At 37.0% G+C, this 25723-nt stretch overlaps 1 protein-coding gene across 4 annotated transcripts in view; it reads left to right on the forward strand.

Annotated features, from left to right (window-relative positions):
• The window catches only part of LOC129359903 (Kv channel-interacting protein 2-like), an 87605-nt gene that overhangs the window by 41769 nt on the left and 20113 nt on the right, over window positions 1–25723 (forward strand). Inside the window, exon 1 of one of the 4 annotated variants that reach the window (XM_055029855.1) lies at window positions 23848–24464. The exons of the other annotated variants lie outside the window; for them this stretch is intronic. Coding sequence (XP_054885830.1) covers window positions 24359–24464 — 106 coding nt within the window. The 5' untranslated portion in view covers window positions 23848–24358. Of the gene's footprint in view, window positions 1–23847; window positions 24465–25723 lie in introns of those variants that run through there. 4 annotated transcript variants of the gene reach the window in all.

A 25723-nucleotide genomic window follows, 5' to 3' on the forward strand; every position in this document is an offset into this window, starting at 1 on the left:
CGTCTAAAAATGTGTCTCTTCAAAATATTTTGCACACATTGCTGCTGCATCATTATGCAGATGTATTCACTCAAAGCTAGGTTTGTAAAATAAAAACTAACAGGACAAAAAAGTTACAATTCTGAATCAAAACCACTTGAGAGAATATAGTTGCATTCAAATGACTTGTTAAACTTTTAGACAAGTGCATAAGAAAGTTGGAGAAATTTATTTTTAAGTAGAGTTTTCTTATAGAAGTTTTGGACAGGGACTCTAATAAATTAGGTGTATCACAAATGCAGCAATATAAGGCTTTTAGTTTAGTAGCTAATTACTTAACCATCTAAGAGTCACGGTTCAGTAAGGTTTTGGTATCTTGCCTTTATAAAAAAATAAAAAATACCACTCAAAACAGAGACAAACACCTTCTTCATAAAAAGACTCACAAATAATGCACTATGTATAATACATATAATTTATGTACATCAGACTTCACTTTAAGATGAAAAATCCAATTTGAACTTAACATGGCTTTGCAGACGCTGAAACAAATAATTGCTCCCTTAGTAGATAAAAGATTCAACCCTTATCTCTCACCTGACGTTCCTTGTAATATTTATATAGTGTGTAGGAGGATTGTTAAATCCCTGGTGGCCTTCATAACAACATTATTAGACTATTGTGTCGCAAAGCGCAAGAATATATGATGCAATGGATTTACCACTGGAAGCTGGAAATCTTTGCAGTCTGATGATTAAAAATGAGCTTAATGCCTGCAATGACTACAAGCTATTCCTGTATTGTTATTATCATGGGGAGTTTTGGATGAATAACTTAATCTACTCGTTCTCTGCTGTTTCTCTTCATGCAGAAATAAAAACACATAAAACCTGCACGTGTTTGGATGTTGTTGTGGTACATTAATGGATCTTTTCTGTTAAGGTGTGGGGAGACAAGAATAAAAAGAGCATTGCCTCTTAGAGTTTGCAACGATCTTCATTTGAAACGTAAATATTGTGTCTATTTTCAATTCACCAATTTCACTGTGAATGTTTGAAACAGACAGACAAACCTTTCAAACCTAAGACTTAAGTCTCTGTCTGCCTAATGACAGACAGTTGTCTGTCATTAATGACAGCTGGGGCTAGAACATGTCTAACAGAAGCAATCCTAAAAGTAAAAATGTATATGTCTAAATCTTAAAAGTCCATTTTAGTTTTGAAAAATTGATGAAAAAAATCACTTATTTAGAGAATTTAGAATACATTCCTGTCTATGCTGCCCTTCAAACCATTTTCTGAGTGAGTGGCAAGATACACCCTGAACAAAACCACCAGCGAAACTCAGCAGATGCGTCCTCGTAGTTTGTGGGCACTAATATCTAAGGCAAATTCCCAGCACCGGTTAACGTGACGTGGTTCAGTGCAAAAGCATTTATTTCACTCACAGACTTCAAAAGCATCTATGCCCTTGCACTGAACAAGAGATGTAAGAGAAAACCCAATTCAAATTCTTTATAGAACGGGCTCCTGCTGAGAGTCAAACTCATGACCTTCTTGCTGTAATGCACCAAGTTTAAACACCAGAGCTGCAGCGCAGCTTATGATATATCCTAATTAAACTGTTTTTCCAAAAATATGTTCAGTATAAAAAGAACAAATGTTTGTTTTCTTGTAATGAGAAGAAATAAAGTGAAAGATTCTTAGCTTAGGGTAATTTGCCATTTGTTGCTCGTTAAGATGTAAGGCACAGTGGAAAAAAATGCTATAATAAAATCTGACATCTGGTGGGTGTTTTACACATAGACACACTCAGTGTGACACACACACACACACACACACACACCCACACACACACACACACACACACACACTTTGTCACAAATGCAACTGGAGTTAGTCATTATGCTTGCTAAACAAACTACTCGCTCTTTAAACAGCTAACCAGCTACTGCTGTCACCAAACCCATTTAATCCCATCCATGAAGTATTTATTAAAAACTCAGTGTGTATGCACATACGCATCCTTAAGTTTACCCAGAATGGAGTTACCATGACTACTGGCTCCTGCGTGTCTGTTCCAATGGGAGATGGAGAGAAAAAGAGGGAGAGAGATGTCTGCTTCAGTGCAGCAGGAGCCAGGGAGGGCTGAACTGTATAATGGCTCTGCTACATAGGGATTTCATCAAGGCCATTCAGACTTTGGTATTTGAGAATTGTGGCATTTTTGGCCGTACAGAAGTGCTGAGGGACGTGCCATTTAAGTCCAGCCTGGAGAGACAGAATACACATTGTAGTCAAACGGTGTATGATTGTAACAGAAGTTTATACTGCGCAAAAAAAAAAATCATGACATTATGAAACTCCTCTGTCAGTAATAGGTTTTGTCATGTTCCCTCACTACATACAGTTAGTCCGTGTCTGAAAAATTTTCTGGTTTTCCAATTATCCATGTATCTTCTGAATATTGCAGCACAGAATATTTACACCTGTGTTTAATTAGCACTTGCAAATATTTGTCTTCTCCACAAAAATACCTAAGGTCAGAAATCTAATCTTGTGTAGCTAATGTTGTGTATGTTTGCATTATTGATCACAATCAAATATAATTACCTGCCTTTGTTTCATCCCAGTTTGCCTGCTAATTAGTTTGATTCATTAGTCTCCATCAGGGTAATACAGCCCAGCCAATCTGTGCATGTATATGTGTGTTTTTCTTCTCCTCATCTGCCCTGAAGCACTGTTTATGTTACATACTAGTGGGACAACCTCTGTTTAGTGTAATTAGGGATGTTCTGAATGCTACTTAACTCCTTTCTCCTTTCCCACACACAACTATAGAAAGTGCAACATCTTACACAAATATGCTGTACAAACATACCACCTCTTAGGGTATTATCGCAGTGTGAGCCTTTTAGCTGAGTTCTTATCTAAGATAAGCAGTCTGAACGTCCGGAGCAGGAACCTCTTTTTTTCTGCAGGATCTTTGGTCTTTGTCACAAGTACCCACTGATTATTATTACAGTTTCTCATGCAATTCGATCATTAGGAAGAAGTTTCAACCCATACGTTAAAAGATGTGATGAATAAAATCTGAAAATATGCTGAGTAAAAAGTGTAAGTGAGTAAATGCGCAGTCAAAAGTGTACACACCCTTATAACAAAGCCAAGTTTTTGTACCACATAAAATGTGATAATTTCCACCCTTATTGTGACATATGCCTTGTACAATCTTGAAAAGCAAATCCATTTGTTGAACTAAAATTATATATTGTATATTTATATTATATATAATTATGTATTTATATATTTTTAAAAAATATATAAATAACTGTATGACAGACTCTATAACGTGTTGTGAAAATTAACACAATTATAATTTTCAGAATTGATCTTCATGAAATTAACCATTCATCTGAGCTGTCAGTTTTAGGAGTGGTGCACAACTAATCAGAACCAGCAAACACAATAGGACTGCATTGCATTTGACATTGCAATTTTTAAAATCTAATCTAGTGCTTCCACCAGGACTTCAGAGAAGACATATAAGGTGAAGAATTAATGACATTCTTCTTTAGAGAAGGAATCATTTGTTGGAAGAGATCAGATTTCTGTTTTGAAACTCTTCAGAGTTCATGTAAATCTGCTTTTAGCTTTAATTAGCAAATACCTATTATGTAGCTTCACCTCTGTTGCGGTTGTAGTTCAACACCTTTGAACTACAAAGGTGAAGTTTGAACTTAAATGTATGTAAATTTAAGTATAAATTTACACACTGGCTCAGGTAGACAGAAATACACACACATTTCTTCAGATCCTGTTTTTTTTATTTTTCAGCTTCATACTTTGAAGTTGATTTTCTTTGCAGCTCACTTGTGACTCTGACCAAAGAGATTTTGTTATCAGGCCTTTCATTTATGAATAAAATATAGTCTGAGCCACAGTCTTACCATAGAGATGTGGAGCTTGATGTGCTTTGTGTATGTGAGCCTGTGCATGCATGTGTGTGTGCATAGAAAGAGATAGTGTGTGTATGTGTGTATCTGATGTGCTGCGTTGTTTTTGCCTATTTATGACGGGAAAACTCTCCAGGACTGTCACCATTAGTCAGAGAGGAATCCATTTGCTTGCATTTGTGTCTAGTTGGTGTCACAAGAGCACTTTGCATGCAAGGCAATGCTAAAAGTTGAGAAAAATTATGCAATTTCCGTGGTTCTGTACAATATTTGAGATCCTTTATGTTTTCATATCAAAGGATTTTTGCAGATACAAAGTATTTGTAAAACATAAAAAGGTAAATTACTTTTGAATATAAATTCACTTGCTTGAGCTTGATTGACAGCTCTAAGACCTTCTTGGCTCTGATTGGTTATTTTTGACCAAGTGGTGCAATTCTACAGATGGTTGTGGGATCACAGGAAGAAGCGTGAAGAACATAATTTTTTTCACAGATGGCATCTCATGTTATACTGTCATGATATACCAACAGTTTTAACAAATATATATTAAAAACATTTTTATGAAAGTTACATACTGCAGTTGTAAGGTAACCTGGGCTTCCTGAACACCTCATTTGAGCCACAGGCTGATTCCATGTCATGCTGAATTTCTGCAGTAAGTCGTGCCAATAGAGCTGACCAAGCTGTGTGCATAGATTGTACGGCACATAAATATATTATTTTGTAGATCAAAATGTAGTTTTTGATTGGTTATATATACTGTTATTTTTTTAGAAACTCTTAAAACTACTTTGTCTCCCAGCTATAATCATTAAATTAATAGAAATAACCACCTGGAATATTACTCTGTGTAATCCTTTGTAAATTAATTTACTGAAATAAATGTACTTTTAAATGACATCATAATTTAGTAAGCTGTACCTCTTTATACACCCTGAATGTATCTATTAGACTTTATTTGATTTTGCCTTGATGCTACTTTAGATCATTTTTTATTTTTTTATATAATTCAGCTTTAAGCAAAACATCTAAAACATAGCCTTTCAGTGGTTGTTCTGGAAGAGCTTGCAGAGAGTTTGGTTTGGATTCACATTCGTTGCAGTATTTGCATGCAAACACAGTTGTAAGTCATAACACAGTGTGTGGTAATGGCACTCACAGTGTGAAGGAATTGTTCATTACCATAAAGATAACTTATTCCAGCTTATATGCTTTACAGTGGGGGAGAGGAGGAGAAACTGTGCCCGGCTGGGCTGGGTGATCTCTCATATCTGTGCATAATGGGCGATATGAAAACTCGGCAGGAAGCAGCGCTTGAGCGCTGTGTTTTGGCAACTTTCTCAGCTAAGTAGAAGACATATTTTCATCCATTTAACAGATTTTGTTCTGCTTCATTAAAGATTATTGTTTGACTATGTACAAACAAAGTTGTGGCAGTTCTTTGTAATTTAGTGATAAAAAGACACCTTGACAAAACAAGGAACAGCTTGATGAGGGACAAGCAGAGCATGCACAGGGATGTGGTTTTATCACATCTGAGCGCACGCTTGTTTTTGTCGCCAGACACGTGAAGATTCTCACCTGAATTATCTGTTTCTGTCTGCTACTGACACCGCCTGCGTTGTGCGTTCACAGTAAGGATTAAAAAAAGGTGGCCTAAAAATAAACTCCTTCCAGAAGGTCAAAGCATGTAGAAAAAAAAATCCTCTTTTAAGCTTTGCATATAAAAATAACACCTCTGTTTTGAAATGTACTGCCAATTTTGCACACAAGCAGCGGCATTTCAGATCAGGTTATTAAAGGAAAAGCGACAGTTGGTTAGTAGATATTTGTGCTCTCTGTGTATGCTGGATAATCCCTATGTGTATCTGTTGCTTGCTTTCTTGTCCTTTGTTTTCCCTGGAACCATTTGCACTGTTTCACCCTAATCTGTTCCATGCTGTTCACATTTCACTTTGTCCCAGGCTGATTAAGTCATTGCTTTCACTTGCGCTGCTTGTCAGGTCTTTAACCCCTCTTACATCATTGTGCTGTCTGCAGTTTCTCCTTCTTGTAATCAAAATGATTTATAGGTGGCTACAGGCTTCTCTCCCTTGAGAACATCCCTCGATCCTCTTTCGAGTAAAGTCAAAGGAAAAACAAGGAACTAGAAAATTTATGCTAATAAATCGGTCTTTGTATCAGGCTGGGTTGCATTGTAACAGAAATATGTTTTATGTCTTGCTGTTAAGCTCTCGGAAGAAGAATAGTCATCTGTTGATCTTCAGCTGCTAGATCTTAGCTGCACCAGCCTAGACTCCAGGTGGAAGTCATGACCTTCCCCTCTGTCCGACTAACTTTTTGTGCCGCACCTCCATAACAGTGCTGTGAAAACTCTCTCAGTGTGTCATCTCTTACAGGCTGACTCCTTGAACTGCTTTCAACCTTCTCCCCCTTTGTCTCCCTCCCACCTCTGTTCCCTCGACGAGAAATGCGTGAAACATTACCATCATCCATCATGTGTATACACACCCCTCACTAGTGCTAAAAATAAACCCCTGTTAGTAGCAGTTGGAGTGAGTGTGTGTGTGTAAGTAGAGAGGACAGAGAAAAATAATCCAATTCAATCTGCATAAAAGAAGAGAAAAATCTCCAACATAAAGCATGGCTCTCTGGCAACTGATAAGATTTGAATGAGACCTTGAGTCTTGCTATACATTATTTGGCTTGATGGTCTGCTGAAGACCTAAATCAGCGCTTTAAGGAGGATGTTTTAAAGCCATCTTGACTTTTAGTGGCCGTCTGAACGTTCAAAGGGCGGCAGTAAAAGCAAAGGATTGAAGCCATTCCGGACGGTAGCATGATTATTGGTGGTTGCGCCTCATTAACCGAAATGTCCTTCAGACATGTTCTAACCACTGTATCTCACATAGTGATATTACTCTAACATGCATTCAAAGCTAAACTATATTTAAAGAGGAAGGACAATAGAGTTTTTTTTTTACAGCTTTATATCAAATCAACAATCCAGGTGTGTTTTTCACTCATCCAAAACACACCTGGATTGTTGATTTGATTCTTTTATGCATGTTTGGGAAATCCTTAAATCTCCTGTAGCAACCATTCAGGGGTGCCTAATCTCTTGGTGGACCTGAGGGTTGCCTTTTTGACACAGCTGCAGTTTTCAGCCGAGCTTCTACCTTTCTGAGAAACCCTCCACCCCGGTGCCTATTTTTTTACTATTTTTTTTATTTTTTTTACTATTTTGTACTATTTTTAGTAGCATTTTGATAAATAATTAGTCCATCAGACTAGTGGCAGCAGTGATTGGCTAACACCTGGTGGAACTTTGCACCTGGTGAGCTTGTCATCCAAAGTGCTTCTCAGTTCAATGTACAACTTACTGGAGAAGAAATGTTGTAATGACATACTGAAGGCGGACTGTGGCAAAGAGCAAAAGCGATTAAAGACCATTTAATTTCAAGGCATTAAATGGTAAAATAAAATTTATTTTAAGCTTTGTTTGAGATATACGGAATTGTTATAACAACTGATGGTAACATAGTTACTTGATTGTGCTGTAAAATGGCACCATGTGTCTGGAAAATACATAATCCTGCCACTTAAAAACATGTGGTTGTTGAGCAGAACACATCTCAACTTGACTGATGAATGAGGATCATTTGTAAAAACTCACAATGGGTCTTTGTCACCGAACGCAGCAAGGACCTAATGTGCTGGCTGTGAATCTCACTGTGAAGCAGAAAAGTGTGATCACAGTTCAGTTTCCGTTTAGTTGGTCATGTGAAGGTTTTCTCTGTGAAACAACAACAGGGAAATGTGTAATTGAGCCTCTTCAGGCTCAGGAGGTTTGCATTGAGATTTTGTTGTGTACATTGAAGGGATCTAGTCTCAAACACTGATTGTAATTTCAGTGTTTGTGTCTCTGTCCATGGTGCTGAAATACAACATCACTTAAAAATAATTTATGCCTACTAGTATTTATTAATATTGTCCACATCAGTTGTGCTAGTGATATAAATGTCATTATACAAACTATTATTGTTTACACTCTCCCACTATGCAGTGAAAAAATAATTGTTTAAGTGTAAAGACTAATTCAAAACAAATAAAAAAAAAAATGTTTATCCAGTAAAAATCAAACTGAACAGTTTTTAAATAAATTTTCTCACAGGTTTATTTGGTTTCAGTTTACTTGTACATGTTATTGATGTCACATTGAAGTTAATTTTTTTTTACTTATTTGTTCTATTGTTCCTTTTTATATTACAAGAACCTTTGTAGGACATTTTAAGAGGATAGTTCACAATAAAATGCATTGCATTTTGATGTTGTAACATAATGCAATGTATAAAGGCTAAAGGAGTAGTATTATTTTTGCAAGGCACCATGTACCTTCCCTCTACTGTCCGTTATGAGCTTCATGCACACTGTTAATCTTGTTTTCTAAGATCTTGTAGCATCTTCTTGCATCACTCACTTCCTGCCAAATTCACCTTTTGTTTGTGACAACACAATAATCACAAACGGTTTCAAAGGTTTTAGAAACAGTTTATAATGTGACTTTGATATTAAGATTTTTGATAAGAGATCAGTATAATGAAGCGTTGACAACATGAGTTGTCAAATGTCCGTTTAGCTTTAACAGGAACTTTTAAGACACTTCTAAGAGAGTTGTGAAGAAGGAAAAACTCAACAAACACCATGAAGATATCAGGTAATCTTTTTTTAAAACCATGTAATACAACTAAGACAGCAAAGATTAGAGTGTGATGAATCATCAGTGGATTATTGTGATTGCTATATGAATATTTTGAGTGAATAGCAAACCTGGTGTGAAAAAGAGACAGAAGCTGAAAAAGTTCAAACATTATAGCGTATTGTGTGCATCAGGATGAACATGCTCATTTCCACACAAGCTTCTCTTCATAAAAAGCTCTGGATTCAAAGTTCAGAATATTCAATTTAAACCTTAATGACTCCTTTCCAATTTTTCAGTTTTCAGGGGGGAAATTTTTAGTAGCATTTTGATAAATAATTAATTTTCTAATCATCTTTCTCCAGCCGGCCCCTTCGTCATTAAAGGCTAACTTACTCAAGGGAAGTGTATCTTCCACCCTTTCATTGACAAGCCTCCCTGGCAGGTGGATAAATCTGCAGCTAACTATAGTTTTTCAGAGCAATGGGTGAATCTAAGCTAACTGAAGCTATTAAACACCACAGGAATCTTTCAGTTACACTCCCTCTGCTGTTTGAACAATGTGTGCATGCCTCTTTCTTGCAGCTTAAGGTTTGATTGCATGCTGATTTGCAGATGGCAGGAGGAGCACCTGAAAGTAGACCTGTCAAAGCCTTTTAATGGTCTGTTTTATTAAAAAAAAAATCATATGAATGTATTTTTAACATTTAGAATATTACAGCTTTTAGGTATTGTTTTATGTGCAGAATCCACCCTTTGGGTTATTGAAAGAGAAGAATGGAAAGGGCTGATAAATGCCAATGGATGTACAATATTATACAGTTGCACTTTTAGGCAAAATGATATGATGATTTTGGGGTTAGTCACACTTGAAGCAGCCTTAGATTTTTTTAAGATTTTAAACTCTGCAGAATAGACATCACAACTTATAAAACATTATACCACAAATATGCTACAAAACAATTGTTACAAAGTTCTCCAATGACCACAAATGTACCAATGACCACAGAATTTTCTAATCTCTAGCAATACTATGCAGACGTTCTTTCTACACTAATGAAGATTTTTTTTAAGCTAAATTTCTTAAACTAAATACCTGGAGAACCTCCAACACCAATGTGAATTGATCCATTTCCTGATTCATTCAGTTGTTCAGTTGTTTCTTGCAACACTTTTGCTTTGTCTGTCTTTCACCCCATTTATGTCTTAGTTTATGTGCTAGTGTCAGCACAGGAGTGCTTATAAATTAAAAACATTGTAATATCTCAGATTTTTGGCACATTTTTTTAAGTCAGAAACATCAACTGAAAAGCTCTTTAAAGGTGGACTTTCAACTTGAAAACCTTTTATCTTTAGGGCATCATTAAAGCAAGAATAAAAACCATGAAAACCAAAAACGTGTTTCAATGTTTTTTCCGGTCTGTCAATCCGTGTATTTGACTGTTAATAATGGACCGCAGTGGACGAATACAAAGGGTGCCCATCAGTTCGATCCACCTGGGATGTTGGTGATTAGAGGCATTAAAAGTCTGTCGGGTTCCCGCTGGGACTGAGCTGTCACATCCTGTTGGCCACCCTGGTGTAAGAAGGGCAAATCCTGGGCAGGAATAACCTTGAGAAACAGTTTGCTGACCTCTAGTCAGCATCAGAGAGACAGCAGGAGAGAGTCAGGATATGTGGAAATACAGGAAGACAGAATAGGGTAGATCAAGACAATATGAGTGTGAGTAATGTGTGAAGTTGAGCAGAATGAAGTGAAAACAGGGAGAAGCTGAGTGAAGCAACAGAACTAAGTAACAAGAGCATGCTGTGGTAAAACAAAGGAATAACAATAATTATTATCAAGAAAAACTGGATATTTTTTTACAATATTAATAAAGTAAATGGATAAATATCTGTCTTACAGAAAGACTTCATTACCACCGCAACTCTCGCAGCCATTTGGTGACAGACTGATGTCACTTTTCACTTCCTGTGAATGTCTCACTTGCCTGTCATTTTCCCGAGCAGCAGCTGTCTGTCACTTATTCCACTCTGCATCGGTTTGATGTCAGTCAGCCGTGTTCAGCTGAAACACTTATATACTTATGATTGTGGGCTGTATTTTTTTTTTCTGTCTGATCATGTGTAAAACTTGTGCCTGTTTGTCACAGCTTTGAATGAGTCCTGTAGTCAGAAAAACGGGACAGAAAAAGGCAAACATATCTGATCAGATAAAACTGAATTTAAAGAAATTTGATTTGCCTGTTTCTGCATGTATGAAATAACAGATTAAAGAAACTGGGAACTTTAACTTGTAAAGGTGCAAAGAATAATATCTGCTGCTTTGAGATAGATGATGGTGTAGTCAGAGGTGTAAGAGCTTCAATATTTTGTCAGTCAAGTTACCTGGATGCTGCAAGTTTAACGTTTGTTAATGTTTGAGTTTGAATCATTTTCAAATACTGTTCAACAAATAATATTCATTTATCCTTAATTGCTTTTAGGGGCTCAGACCAGCCAATTAAACTTGACTCCGTCTCTTAAATTTAACCCAATCTGCTTTGAAACACAGTTAGTGGAGGTGATGTTCTGCTGCTTTTCTGATCGCTGCTTCTTCTGCCTGGCCTGTCAATTTAGGATGCACTTGTGATGTCCCAGTTCCATTTGAATCTAACATTTAATAGGGCTATAAAACAAAATTCCACCTTCTAAGTGTCTTACAGAGCACTAACTCTGCATTAAACTTCTCCCAGAAGTTGAAAACTACTGAACTGAAGGTTGCAGGGCGTGTTACTTTCCTACTATTTAAAACTTCAAATCTGTTTTGTCTCTAGAACAGCATCAGAGTATTAATCTATAAAGACTTACCATCAGTTATTCAACTGTTTCCTTGTGATGTAGATAAGAAATGAAAGAAAAAACCTCTGCTTTAAGAAAATTTCTTTAGGCATGAATAGATAATAGAATAGCTGTCTAATTATGTGGACATAGTTAGACATATTAATGAAAAGTTAACATATTTAGGTACCTCAGCTCACAAGTAAAATACATATAGATTAATTCCACACAAATCTTATGATGATTTATTTCTTACAGTTAATGAAAACATGGCATTTAAGATTAAATTATTCTAACAGACCAATAAAAAAATATTGATAATGCAGATGGTCTAATGAAAAAAAAGTTTGATACCTACTTAAAGGTTGTTGATTTTAAAAGCAATTTTTAATCTGACAAATGAGCCTCGTTGGAACTAATATTCTAATTTATTAAATGTGACTGTAAATGTTTTGGCACAAAAACGACAGAAAACAGTAGTGACTTTTTTTTACAAGTTTAACATAAATCATTTCTCGCAGCTTAGTTGTCCTTTCTGATTTTAATGTCCTTGCTAAAGACAAACACATTTAAATCATATTCATATGGAAAGCAAACTACATCCACATGACTAATTTATTAATCTCACATTTTTGTTCTGAAGGCCACAATTCCTTGGAAAACCTGCCAGGGCAAATAAACTTTACATTTTCATTTATATCAAAAAAAAGTAAATCATTGCATCTTTGCTTTATTCCTTTATTTTATTCTTCTGCCATTCTCATTTATTCAAACACCATCCTCCCTGTCTCACCGTCTGCTCCTCCCCGCTTCCTTTTCCAGGCAGGCACCTCAGTGTTGCTTCACACCCTCCTCTCAGTCGTGCTGCTGCGCTCAGCCTGTTCCTGCTCTCTTTTCTCCTGCTGTCCCACTGTTTTGTCTGCTTGTCTGTCTGCCAGTCTGCATGATGTCAGTTTGATTCCATCTCCATTTCCACAGATCCAAGCCTTTTGTGTGCCTTCATGTGCCAGTACACACACACACACACACACACACACTCACTCTCGTATGGGTATGTGTGATCTCATCAGTTCCCACCTCCGGTTCTCCAAATCTGATTCCTCTCAGGGTTATTTATAGCTGTAAGGCCCTCTACGCTCCGTGTAACACGTCATGACCTGTGTCCCTGCCTGGCTTCTGTGAGGGGGCAAAAATAAAAAGAACACATAACACTTAAAAGCATTTTTTTCAGGTGTGAACGTCCATCTGTGTCCTGTCAACAGTAGATTTTCAGGAATCACAGGAAACATTTGCTCTCCTGCCATTTTTTTTTTGAGGATTTTTAGTGGTCTCCTTTTAAAAGCTTATTTTTTTCCCTGGAGGATCTGATACTGTAGCATTTTATGTGTAGATGTGTTTCATAATTATTTTCTCCAGTCTAATAAGAACCCCACTCACATAAATAAATTAATATCCACAATAGTCTGGATGCCACAAACATAGAAGTGACTAACCTGCAAAATTAACATGACATCAGAGTCATGTGCTGCTGCCCTTTCTTCTCATTCCCTTTTTACTATTAAGTGTGATCTGCATCAGAAAATTGAGTCCACGCCGTCATGAGCTTCTAGAGTACTTGGCTTTATTTTCCGTATTGATATTGTCTTTTCACATTGATTTTTCAACTGAATACTAAAGATAAACCAATCAACCAGAGTTTTGCATAGAGCACTTTTTGTACAATCAAAGGTAACACAACTGCCTTTACAGAAATAAAGATGAGGAAAAACCTCCAAAATGATTCCAAACCCAAAAGGATAAGATGAAGAAACTTTGTTGTTTGATATTCAGCCTTATTGCCAGGTGTTGATGTCATCTTCTGCTTTTCTTTCGCTAGTTTATTCAACAAACCAAAGGTGAGATATATATATAAAAAAAAGGTTCAAAATTACATAATAGTGACAGAGGGAAACAAGCAGCTCTCACTGGCCTAATTCTCTGTTGTAGCACCTTGAATGAGCAGACAAAATACATCTGTGGTTTGCACCCAGAATAGGTTTTCTACAGCTTTTCTTTTTTTTTTTTTTTTTTTTTAAGTTGGCATCAGTTGAGCAGCTTCTAATTCCATTAAGTTAAAATATACTGCACATTTGCTCTCTTTATCTGATTCCTTTAAGGGTATGAAGAGCCACTGCAGCAACAAATTAGGTGAAAATGTATTTTTAGCTTGCAGACAGAAGGTAACATCAAACTACCCATTTGAAAAGAAAACTAGAAAAGTGACGCTGAGAATTCATATTTGTTCGGAAAAGGTTGAAAAAGTTAAATATTCTAAAAAAATGTAACATCCTTGTTATCTTTCTTTCACAACAGCGGGCTAGCTCTGTAGAGAATTTTAATATTTATTATTTGGGTGAGAACTCCTTCAATAGATAACCCCACAGTGTGTGCTTGTTTTGTTTGTGTCTCTGCAGAATACTAATAAGCAGCAAAGCCTGCACAGCCATGATAATGGAGTTTGTCATGTTCTCAATAATATCAGGGCATGGGAGTGCTGAAACTTGACTATGTATATATATATTCATACATGGATCAATACATTAACCATGAGAATGAATAGAAGTCCGTGCTCTGCAACATGAGAACATGTTAGGATTTTGTCGTGTGCCTCCAAGGCTAGAGGATTGATGCTGTATGTTGTGTCCATGGATATGCAATCAGCCTGCCTTTGCTGATTTCAGTTTGGTGACAACTGACAGGTTTAATCACAATATACCAATTGACCGAATCTTGTCCTCTTCTTCGCTTTCCTCATCCACTCCCTCCACTGTTATTGATTAAATCTTTCTTTCTGACGGCCACAACTTCTTCAGCGTAATAAATGAGTTCTCTGAATGGTTGAAACTATTTTTCCTTCTAATGCATGTTTATCAAAGCTGTGCTTCCCTCTGTGTCTTTGCAGCATGTGTAGCTTAGGTTGATTTGTCCTCTGCTACAGGTTGGATCACTTCATGCTTGATATGCTGCTGATTCAGCACCACATCACGTCTGACGTCCATGTTGTCATTGCCCTGTTCTTCACTTGGCTATTCAATTGGATACTACTGCATAGACGAGAAGTCTGGCACCGTGTCCTTAAATTGATTGGTGTGAGGAGACTGAAGGGATTCTTCATGGAGTAATTGAGAGCCTGTATTTTGACTTCATTATAAATTATAATAAACATTTTGCTTTAAGTCTTAAACACTAATTATTTAAAATCAGTAAACTCATAGATTCTCAGTCACTGTCTCTCCAACACACTGCTTTTCTACATTTTCTGGTAACGTGACAGAGCTACATATCTTTTCAAAACTGCTGCATACTTTTATCACCTGAGTGAATATGTAAATCATATTCATAAGGAATTGTCAAATACATCTTTAATGTACTTCTCTGTATGTCTGTGTGTTTGCGAGTACGATAACACAGTACGTGAGTGTATACATGCTTTAACCTACACTGACCTCTACTGGAGGTTGATTAAAGCTGCATGAGGGTCATTTGACTACTTTGTGCATTTTTCATTTACAGTTCTGTTATGACATCTTCCCACAACCCAAGGCAGTCTCGCAATTTTTTTTTACCTGTCCAAGTCACTTCTTTATTATTTTGTAATTCTCTTTTCTCTCCCACCACCTCCTAGTCTGTCTTACTCCCCATCTATCACCTTCTTTCCCATTCCCTTTCTTCTCACCCAGTATGTTCCTATCCGTCCAGCACCTGCTCTCTGGCACTGTAGGATTCAAAGTTCACTCATTCTGTATTTGATTCATGAAATAAATAAAACATTGTTCATTTCCAACCCTGAGTACACACCCAGGTGAGAGTTTCTAGTTTCCTCCCAACATTTTTAGTAGCTGTGTTTTCAGTTCCTGTTGCAGAGCTCAGTGTTTACATGCTGTGCTGCTCCCACCAGCCTGCATTGTATCCTGATGCTTTGTGTGCTGCCATGAGGCATGACTAACACAGCAAAGTGCCAGACACGCTGCTGTTGGATGTACAAGACATGAATGAAAGGCTGTATATTGGCTGGCTGATTGGTTACTTTTTCACCTACTTCTTCCATAACATTGTGAATGAAAAACAAAGTGTGCCTCATCAAAGGAGTCCATGCATGAATGCATGTGTTTGTTTGGGTGTGCTTAATATGTGGAAAAAAATCCATATGCAGAGTATGTCATGATGCCAAAAGTTGAAAGATGACAGCACTGCTGATTACCTGAACCAACATGTCAAACAACTCAGAGTCATCTTGATGCCCAGCGATCATTTTTAGATGAGAGCTAAAAATGAAATGCAAAGCTCTTCCGTTGCTGTTTTTTTTAGGCAGCCCAGAGGAGGGCACTGGAGGTTTTTACGCCCTTATTTTTATGCTGATTTTTTTCACTGTCTTTCTGGCTGTTCATAAAGAAAGGTGAGAAGCGCTTTCATTGAAAATTAGAGGGTTAATGGAGTAAATTAGATGCCCAGAGGTACAATCTGCAGATTTGAAAAATTCCCACATTGTGAATTATGTTGTAGTAATTTAAAAAAAAAAGCTTTATGAATTTTTAAATTTACATAAAGAGTAACCTATTTACAGTCCTTTCAGAAACACTTAAATGCTTTATTTATTGACATTTTCATACATTACAATAATGTGCTGCAATGTGTCATACTGTGATCTTATATAAAAGACCCACAACAAGTAAACTAAAAATAAATTGGATAAATCTTATCTGCATCTATTTATCGGCCTACTTGAGACAATACTTTAGAAGTAGAAGCAATTATAGTTGTCGCACCGGATGAACAGTGTTTGTGCTTAGGGTTGTTTAAGCTGCTGGAAGTTGAACTTTTGCCCTCATCCTAAATATTTTACCGCCTCCAACAGGTTTCTGTCCTTGATTGTCCTGCAGTTGGCCCTCCTCATTATCTCTCCAGGACTGAAAAGTTTCTTTGTTCCTGCTAAAGGAATACCATTTCCATAGTGTAATGCTGCTGCCACCATGCTTTGTTGCTGGTTGGTGTGATTTCTGAGTTAATTTTCTGCCACAAAAGCTATTTTTGCAAAAATAGCTAGAATGTTTAACTTTGACCCCCATCTAACCAGAGGTATTTCTTTCACTTGTGTGCTGTGCTTCCTGCTAAGCTGTGACAACCAAGACTTTTAAAAAAATATTTCTGTTAACAATAGCTTTCCTTCTCCAACTCTTTCATGAAGGACAGATTCACAGAGTGCACAAATTGTCCTGTTGACAATTTCTTTGACCTGTGACCTCTGCAGATTCAACCTGAGCCTTCAGGTGACTTCTCCAATTGATGCTCTTGTTGCTAGGAGATGGATGCCTAGTGATGTATAACCTGAATAACCTTAGACAAAGCATCAGTTTAGCAGTTGTGCCACACTCTTTCTGTTTCCTGATGATAGAAAACAGATATGCAAAAGTTGAGACATTGTGAATAATCGAGCCTTGTTTTAAATCTCTTCACAATGTTCTCACTGATCTGTCTTTATAGAGCTTATTTATTAATGTTGTCTCATAAATCTTTGAAAACAGCTGCATTTATATAGAGACTCTGGATTCTGTAGGCAAATTGTTGTACTGCATTTTGTTTCGGGGTATAATACTGGAAGGGGCTAAACATTTAAATTTTTTATTTGGGAATGATTTTTGAAGTTGTGTAACCTTTTTCTTCAATATTCCTCTGCTTTGTGTGGGCCTAATACATATAATTCAGATAAAGTACTTTGATGTTTGTGGTTGTGATGTGACAAAATAGGAAGAAAGTCAGAGGGTGTAAATAACTTTGCACCACTCTGTGTTTTATACAAAACACTAAGCAGGGAGGAAAGAAAACTGTAACTATTAAAAGCTTTTGTTTAATTGGTTGATGCCAATACTGAAGGCTATCAATAAATATAAATATATCAATAAATCTTAAGCAACCTTGCTCCTCACTGGGGTATCTTGATCTGCTTCACAGTGTCTGATCTTTGCTCTACATGTCCACTAGATGTCCTTGTCTACCTCTGTAACCTTTAGTTCCATTTGAATCACCTCTTCAATTGTGTTGTAATATGTTTTATTGATGTTGTCTGAGAGTGATCACAGTGAGATTTTGCCGTTGGCTAAAGAGAATATTATTACTGTAGAATGATGGGAAACTTTTTATTAAGCTGTGAGATGGCAGAAAAATTAAAATGTACCTTTTTGGTCACAGCAGTTCTTTGTTTTCCAGACTCCATTCTTGTGAAGCAAAAATGAACAATGATATTAAATTATAATAATCTGGGGAAAAGAGGGTTTACATTTAATGCTCTAATGGAGCAAGAGTCAGCATTAATGCATCATCTGTTTAATTTTAACCTTTTGTGGTGAGGATATCAATTTATTTTACATGGCATGCCTGTTTTTTACTTTTTTGTAGTAAATTCTTAATTACTGCTTCAAGTTAAAATCCACCAACCTAACATAATCTTCCTATTTGCCAACCTACTGATTTAAAACATTTCCCCGAGGTCTTCAGCTTGACACGCGCTAACAGTACATGTTAGCACTGACACATACATCAATAGTCATTTGCTGTAGCACCATGAAACTCTTAAACCCACCACCACAAATGTGAACAACAACCTCTACAGTTCAGCTCTTATCAGTTGGTCTGTTTACCCTCAGAGCTCACATCTCAGAGCATCTTGAAGTATATTTAGCAGCAGAATAAATTTGGAAAAATCAATAAGGAGCCTGGAAAGAAAAGAAAGTGAACAGATTTCGTTCTTAAAACTGAGCACTCCACATTCTTGGAAAAGTAACAGATGCGGTGCTTTTAAAGAGTTTTAGACTGTTTTCTGTATTTTGAATTTGAGAAGAGCATTTCGGTGACAAGAAAACTGATGACAGAAAAGCCCTTTTAACCTGAGATGAACTCATGTAGGTCTATACAAAAAAAAGCTCAGACATTTAATTGGACCGCCTTTAACTTTGGTTATAACACACATTTGCTTCTGAAATGTCACAAAATGTATTGTGACATTTTTACCATGATCTTGCATGAGTCTGTCCACTGTGCAAAGCCTTCTCTAGCACATCCCAAAGATTCTCAATGTTGTTCAGTTCTGAGCTCTGAATAACACAGCAGATACATGTGTGAAAATTATATCTCATGCTCACTGAACCACTCATTCACAAGTTTTGCTTGATGAAGGGTTTTATCTTGGAACATCTGCTTGTCACCAGGGAAGAAACAATATATTGACAGAATAACCTGGTCATTCAGTATATTCAGGTTGCATGCTGACCTCATAATGTCTCTGAGCTTGCACCTGACCATCTGCAGTCACTCCAGATCACAGGTTTATGACGCAGATGTTCAGCCCCAATCCTTTGAGTTCCCTTTTCATTGTGAATGGGAAGGCTCTGACTTTTACTATATAGCCCTGAGTTTTCTTTAGATGTCACCAAACATTTTAGTATTCACCGGTCATAAGTCATGAAGGATTTTTCTGACCACATTTCTCCCTCATCGATGGCTCCCCACTGTCCTTCTCGTTTTAATGATATACTGCACAGTTCTCATCCCAAATTCAGCAGTTTCTACAATCTCCTTAGATGTTTTTTTTCCTGCTTGATTCCAATAATTTGACCCTTGTTAAACAGACCAGCATCTTTCCCACAACCACAGAATGTATTTTCCTCATGATTGCTTAGGAAATGAGAAGCTCATCGCATCAGCCGTGTTTACAAAAAAAAAAAAAAAAACTATGCCAGCTAGAAGACAATTGTTCATGCAATAACTATCCAACAGGAAGCTCATACCTGCATCCACATGGCAATTTATTTTTGTTTTGGCCTGGCAGTGTACACATATATTAATGGAGTGCATGGAGAAAATACCTCCAAACTCTATATAACAGTGTTTACATAGATTGAATGATGGAATATCCTTCTCTAGTTTCAATAACCAATGTGTATATGTGTATTTTTGGACCTGTTTTACCTTCTGGTGACATTCAGTGATCAGCAACAAGTGGGTGAGGGGACAGCTTTGAATAATTTAATTCTTCACTCAATTAGTGAAAACTAGAATCCTTCCAGGACTTTCTCTTGCATCTCTTTAAACAAACTTTGACGCTTTGCAGGAATATGATAGAAAATCTTAGTTGTTTTCAAATTGCAAGTCCTCAAAACCTTCGCATATCTCATTGATGGTAACTGGCTCTTAACTTCCAGCCAATTTAGCTCTGATACAAACTTTTTTCTTTATAGTTAATAAACTTGTAATTGGACAAGTTTGTCTATTGAAAGAGCTAATTAGAAAAGAGTTGAGTGTATATATTTTACACTCCTTTTTATAAAATTTTCTCCCAACTCTTTTTATGCTGTCTGTATAACAAAGGGCTGTTTTAGTTTCTTTGCACACCACTGATCTTTATGTAAAGGATGGAGGTAAATTGGTACATAAAAGCTGATGCACCTCTTAACAAGAACTGCAAGTGGAAACAGCAACAGTTTCCACTCCTCTAATCAGGCAACACAAAGCAGCATGGGCTGCTTGTAATCACTTGTGAGACTTCTGAAAATATATCTCCTTCTTGCAGTCCTGCTGAAAGGTGGAGGAGAAAGTGTGATGTGTGTAGCAGTAGAGGACACATCTGCAGATCCAATTTTCCGTGGTGACAGCCTGAATGAGGTGAAAAAGCCTCCAGGAGGGGACAGATGCTGCTGGTTAATAAAGAATAGATGTCTTTTCCCCCTGGAAACAGAGGAATCTGATCTTAGCAACTCTTGAACATGTCCTTCCTTTGTTCTTCCATGTTCTCTCTGACTTTTTTCATTTCTGTGGCAACAATGTGCCGTTTCCCTCTGTTGCATTCCACCTTTGCATCTCTCCAATCAAATGAAAAATCTTCAGCATCTCAATAGGCAGGAAAATCATTTCTAACCAACAGGTTAGGCTCAGATTTCACATTCTGCTGTCTCCGTCTCTGTTGTGAGTGTGTGCTTCGGTATCACTGCATGTACATTTATTGTTTCTGCAATCTTAGCTCTGCGTTAGCACAGCCCGTATACATTACTGTCATAGAGCGGACAGATAAACTTCTTGGTGTCTGGTTGCCTTTGCGCTGTGTATGAGGATATTGATTCCACACAGAAGTAGTTTTTCTGTCACCTTGTCTGTCTTGTGTTTATATTTGTGCAACTTTCAGTAGATATTAGGATATTAGGAAGACAGAAAATGGTCCTCTTCTGTTTATTAGACATTGTGATGCTATAATGAGGTGCAGTCTTGAATCACCATAGCTTAAATGAGCGATAGGAACCTCAAGACAGAAAATCCTCAAGGGATCTGAATTGATACGTAGCCTGTTAGCGAAGTTACTGCTTTCTTCCACAATTCCTCTCAGAAAAAACATTGAAAGTGAAACACATTGAGACAGTGGGACTTAGAGGAAACACATATTTGTCTCATTATGTTATTTGTGCTGCACAAGATGACACCCTCACTTGAAGCCATGCTAGCAGAAAACATCAGATGGTGGCTGATGGCTACCGCCTGCATGGATTCCTATTGATATTTATTTGTTCATGCAACATTACAAGCTGACAGTGTTAGGGTACTTTATGGAAAAAATAATCACATAAAATATTATTCTACGGTTTCATTAAACTGGAGTAAGTCTTCATGTCTGTCCTTTGTGTCTCACATTTGCTTTCCACCCTCTTCACTACTCTGATACCCCTAAAAAAAAATTCAGTACAGTCCATCCAAAACTGAACAAGTTTTGTAAATGCATTAGAAATATTAAGGACATAACAGAACAAACAACTTCATGAAGATCAGTGAATGCATTATTTAAAAAGAGAACAAGTATGATAAAATGGCAAACCAGCCAAAACATGGCAATCCACCTAAGCTGACAGGCCCGACACGTGCACATCAATTATAAAAGTGGACAACTGGTCTTAATGGAGTCAGTTTTTACAACATCCTGAAAGTCTACCAGTTCTGAGGATGTGCTGTGTCATTATGGTTTCACCTAGAAACACTTTTAACTTTCATTTAACTCCGGAGGAGCTGCAGAATCATTTAAATCATACTGTTAAACATTCTAAAGTCAAGCTTTCAGCAGTAAGTAGTTTATATTTATTTCTTTTATTAATATGATCTTTATTTAAAGTTGGTAATACTGAGTTAAAAGGTGACCAAATGCATATTTCCTTTTGAAAACTTATGCTTCCCTTTAACCACACTGTCTGCTAAACGGTCTGACTGCAGTCACCACCAGCAGAAATTATCTTCACCTTAGCATGAACTGTGTGGTGTCCATATCCCTTTGACCTGGGATGTTTTAACCTGAAAAGCAAGATTTTGATTAAGACTGAGGTGTTTTGCAGAAATAAGTATATCATAATCTTTGGCAAAAAGTGTAACAAATGGAGAGTCTCCTTTTGTTGAGTAAGAAATCTGCTCTCTTTATTTTGTTTTTACAAATCTCACCTACCTTTTCTACATTGCAGAATCTATTAGTCACTCTGGGAATAAGAGTGTTTTCCACTAAACCTTTTAGTGTGGCCAACAAGCAAGTACACATCCATTTGATACATACCCTATAGAGTGTGAAGGAAACACTCCATTTTCTTAATTAAAACAATTGCTATTTCATCATCCATATATGCAAATGATAATTCTGTTACAGTGAGAAAGGTTTAATGGCTATATGTGTCCATAGTACATTTTGAAATATGAAAACAAGAAACAGTTTGTTTCAGGCTTTCTTTTCAGGTTGTCTATCTGTAAAATGTGCCTTTTCAGATGCACTTATGCTGTTATTTCAGTAATGGTGAAAATAAAAATAAAGCCTTAATAAAACCCTAAATACTGAGCAAAATTAGAAGTTGCTGCTCAGTTTCATCTTATAGTGCTGCTTTAACCCATTGGTGCTCTCTGCATATTTCCCACTATTTTAGACAGATCTTGAAGAAATTGGAGTATGATCTCCACTGGGGTGCATTCCAGCTGGAGTTGGGCTTAATTCTACATAAGTTTTCTGGTTTCAGATCAATGAAGGAGTCTTCAATTTGTATAGTGGTGTCTGTAATTGACCAGTATTCATATCCCACAGGGAGAATTGCATCTTAACAGAGGACATCGTGTGGAAATAATGGATTCGTTCTCCCATAAACGAGTCAAAGTTTTCCTAAAGACTTTGTTTGCAGCAGCTGTTTTCCACAGAGAAAAAAACAATACTTCATCTCTTTAGAATGACCAGTGCTCAATTTAAGTTTTTTGGTTAAAGAAACAGTTTCCTTACATTTAAAGTTGTCAAGCAGAGTTCACTGAACATGTAATTATGCTGCTTTGAACAGATTATTTACTATATAAGCTAATAAACTCTTACATTTTCAGTACGTTAGTATAAGTTGAAGCAGCTTAGATTTCTGTAGGATAAACCAAAGCTCTTTAAAATTTAAATAGAACCCCTAAATTAAGTAATTTTTGCCAACAAACTGTAAATAGGTTATTTAGGGTTTTATTTTTATGTTTCTGTGGAATTGTTTTGTGTCTGGAATGCCATTTAATATAACAAGAAAGTTTAAAGTATGCAGCAGTGCTTCCCTCTTCCTGACCACAACCCCACTGTTCCACTCCAGTCCACACTTGGCCACATCCCTCCGTGTCTCCAGGCTCCACCCACCTTGCTGGGATTTCTCAATATGTGCGAGGGCTATGCTTTCACTTGGGGGTTAGTTACACATTAAGTTTCTTTTTAGTGTTTCTTCCTCATTTTGCATTAAATGTTCTTTTGAGCACCGCCAGCTGAATGTGTCTTCACAATGTTAGGTCAACAGAAGTTAATTACACATTTACAAACAGATTTCACAGTCTGGGAGTGATGCATAAAGATTTATTCTCCATTTGCTTTAATCTTTGGCATTGGTTTCTTAAGCTCAATATTGTCTGTAAAAACAATTTGCATACAAAACTTTCACAGAGATGTTTAAAAGTTAATGGAACATGATACCAACCTGTAGGCATTTGCACGCTTCAGAAAGGATGCCACAGTCGTGACACAGTCAAAAGATGCTTGCTAGGTGATATTCGAATTTGGATGGACATTATTGCATATTGTCTTGCCAATATATTCCACACTCACTTTCCGTTTCCAAGGAAACATCACTGTGCAAATCAATCAAATGTTACTGGAAAGAGAAGACATTTCTCAGCATCTCCCCCACCAAAAATCTCTGTGTCACTGTTTGTGTGCATGTGCATGCTTCTTGCCCACTCTCTGCCGCAGATAGTTATTCCTCCCTCCCTCCCTCTCATTTTCTATGCCATCTCCAACTCATCCTCTCTCCCTTCTTTTTATCGGCCGACTCTCTCTCACTCACTCGCTTTTCCCCCTCACAACATTCACTTCCTGACAACCACTGCCAAAAGGACTAACAGGCGCAGCATAGCCCCAGATTCCATCACTCGAGGAGGGCCTAGAAGAAAATAAAAAACACAGACAAGACAGAAGAGAAAAAAAGTTAAAACTGGAGCCCAGTGTTTTGACACTTTGGATGTCTGTGTCGCTTGCTTGTAGCTTCAGCATTAATGGCAACCGATGGCGAATAAAGGAGGTTGACTCAGACAGATTTTGTGAGATAGCTGATGAATATCAACCCACAAGCCATCTGCAGTATTAATTGGAAGTTTTCACAACTTATTCACTGAAAATTTGCAACTGGATCGAAGTTGATAAAAAGCTACGAAAGAGAGTCAAGGACAACTTTCCTAAACTTGGACAAGGTGTTTAGATTGAGCGTGGCTGCGTTGCTGGCAAGGATCAGAGCAGCCCGACTTGGCTTGGTGGTACGGTTCTGGGCGATGACATACGGCGGTCCCCCAGGATGTTAAGCTTGGATGGCTTGGAGATGATCGCTGTGTTGGTGGTCATGGGTCTCTTCATCAAAGTCCTGGAACAATTTGGGATGTTCGAGCCTGTTGGTGGGGAAGGTAAAACTTTTTATATAATTTTTTTTATAATTATGCTGAATATTATCAAAGTTACAGAAACGCGCAACTGAATGCTTGAAAGGTTACTTTTAAGTGTGCTGCCCTTTTCCTCCGGTTCTCAGTTGGCAACAGTTCTGCCTAAGGGTTCCTGTTACCGGTGGGCCGTGCAACACTCTATCCCTCCCTCTCCTTCCCAAACACACACACACAACCGTGTAACTTTAGCTGTGTGTGTGGACTTCCTCTGCCCCTTGGGTGTGTGCTTTTACCTTTCAATCGATAACACAATGGAAGGAGTGGGTCTGAGTGCTCTGAAGAGACACCAGTTTCACTGAGGGAGTGCCAGCGTTACTTTTAGAGCTCACATTAGCTCACAAGGTTTATATGGGGATGCAGAAAGAAAGGAAATACGGTTCTACTGCAGATTATAGCTGACATGTTTTGTGGTCTAGATTGACATAATGCATATTAAACAATCTAATTTCATTCATTAGGTTTTTCTATAAAAAACTTTCTTGATATCATAAATTGTTTTACCTTCAATTAAACTTTTTTGATAATTCTATTCTATTCTATTGCAACAGTGCTTTCCACTAAATATATTATTCTATATGGAATAATATATAGAATATATAGAATGTTATATAGAATAATTTTATATAGAATATAGAATTATTCTATATTTTAGAATATATATATATATATATTCTATTAAAGTAGAATAGCATATTATGTTCTCATCATCCATCAGTGGGATGATTCGGTACCAGATGCAAGGTGATAGGCAAGACAATAAATTGGAAAAGCATTTCCCTCTAACAGATTACAACTGTATTTACTAGGTTACAATTTACATGTTTCCAAATTTTGTAGTTATACAATACAAAGAAAACTTGTGAAAAAAACAAAATGCTGCTTATAAAAAGGTGAAAAAGTTTTCTTAATTAACCGGGTAGTAAGACCTGATCTCCTCTGTGGGTTTTGTTCTTTTCAGCAGAATTATTTTAATTCAACTATGGAGGGTTTTTATCCTTTTTCATGATAAAATTACAATCAAACTTTGGATATTTCTAAACCCTTTTTTCAAGCCATTCAGAAGTGGACTTGCTGAGATTTTTAAAATAATTTCTGTGCTGCTTAGCCTAAATGTGGCTGGGGTTAGGTCATAAAGAGAATTGACGGGATATTTCTTTTCTTTATGTCAGAAGTTATCACCAGGCTTTGCTTCGCCTGTCTTCTCAAAAATGACCTAAGTTTTG

This window comes from Poeciliopsis prolifica, unplaced genomic scaffold, assembly GCF_027474105.1.
Source record: "Poeciliopsis prolifica strain line A6 unplaced genomic scaffold, Auburn_PproV2 SCAFFOLD005, whole genome shotgun sequence".
NCBI classification, from domain to species: Eukaryota; Metazoa; Chordata; class Actinopteri; order Cyprinodontiformes; family Poeciliidae; genus Poeciliopsis; species Poeciliopsis prolifica.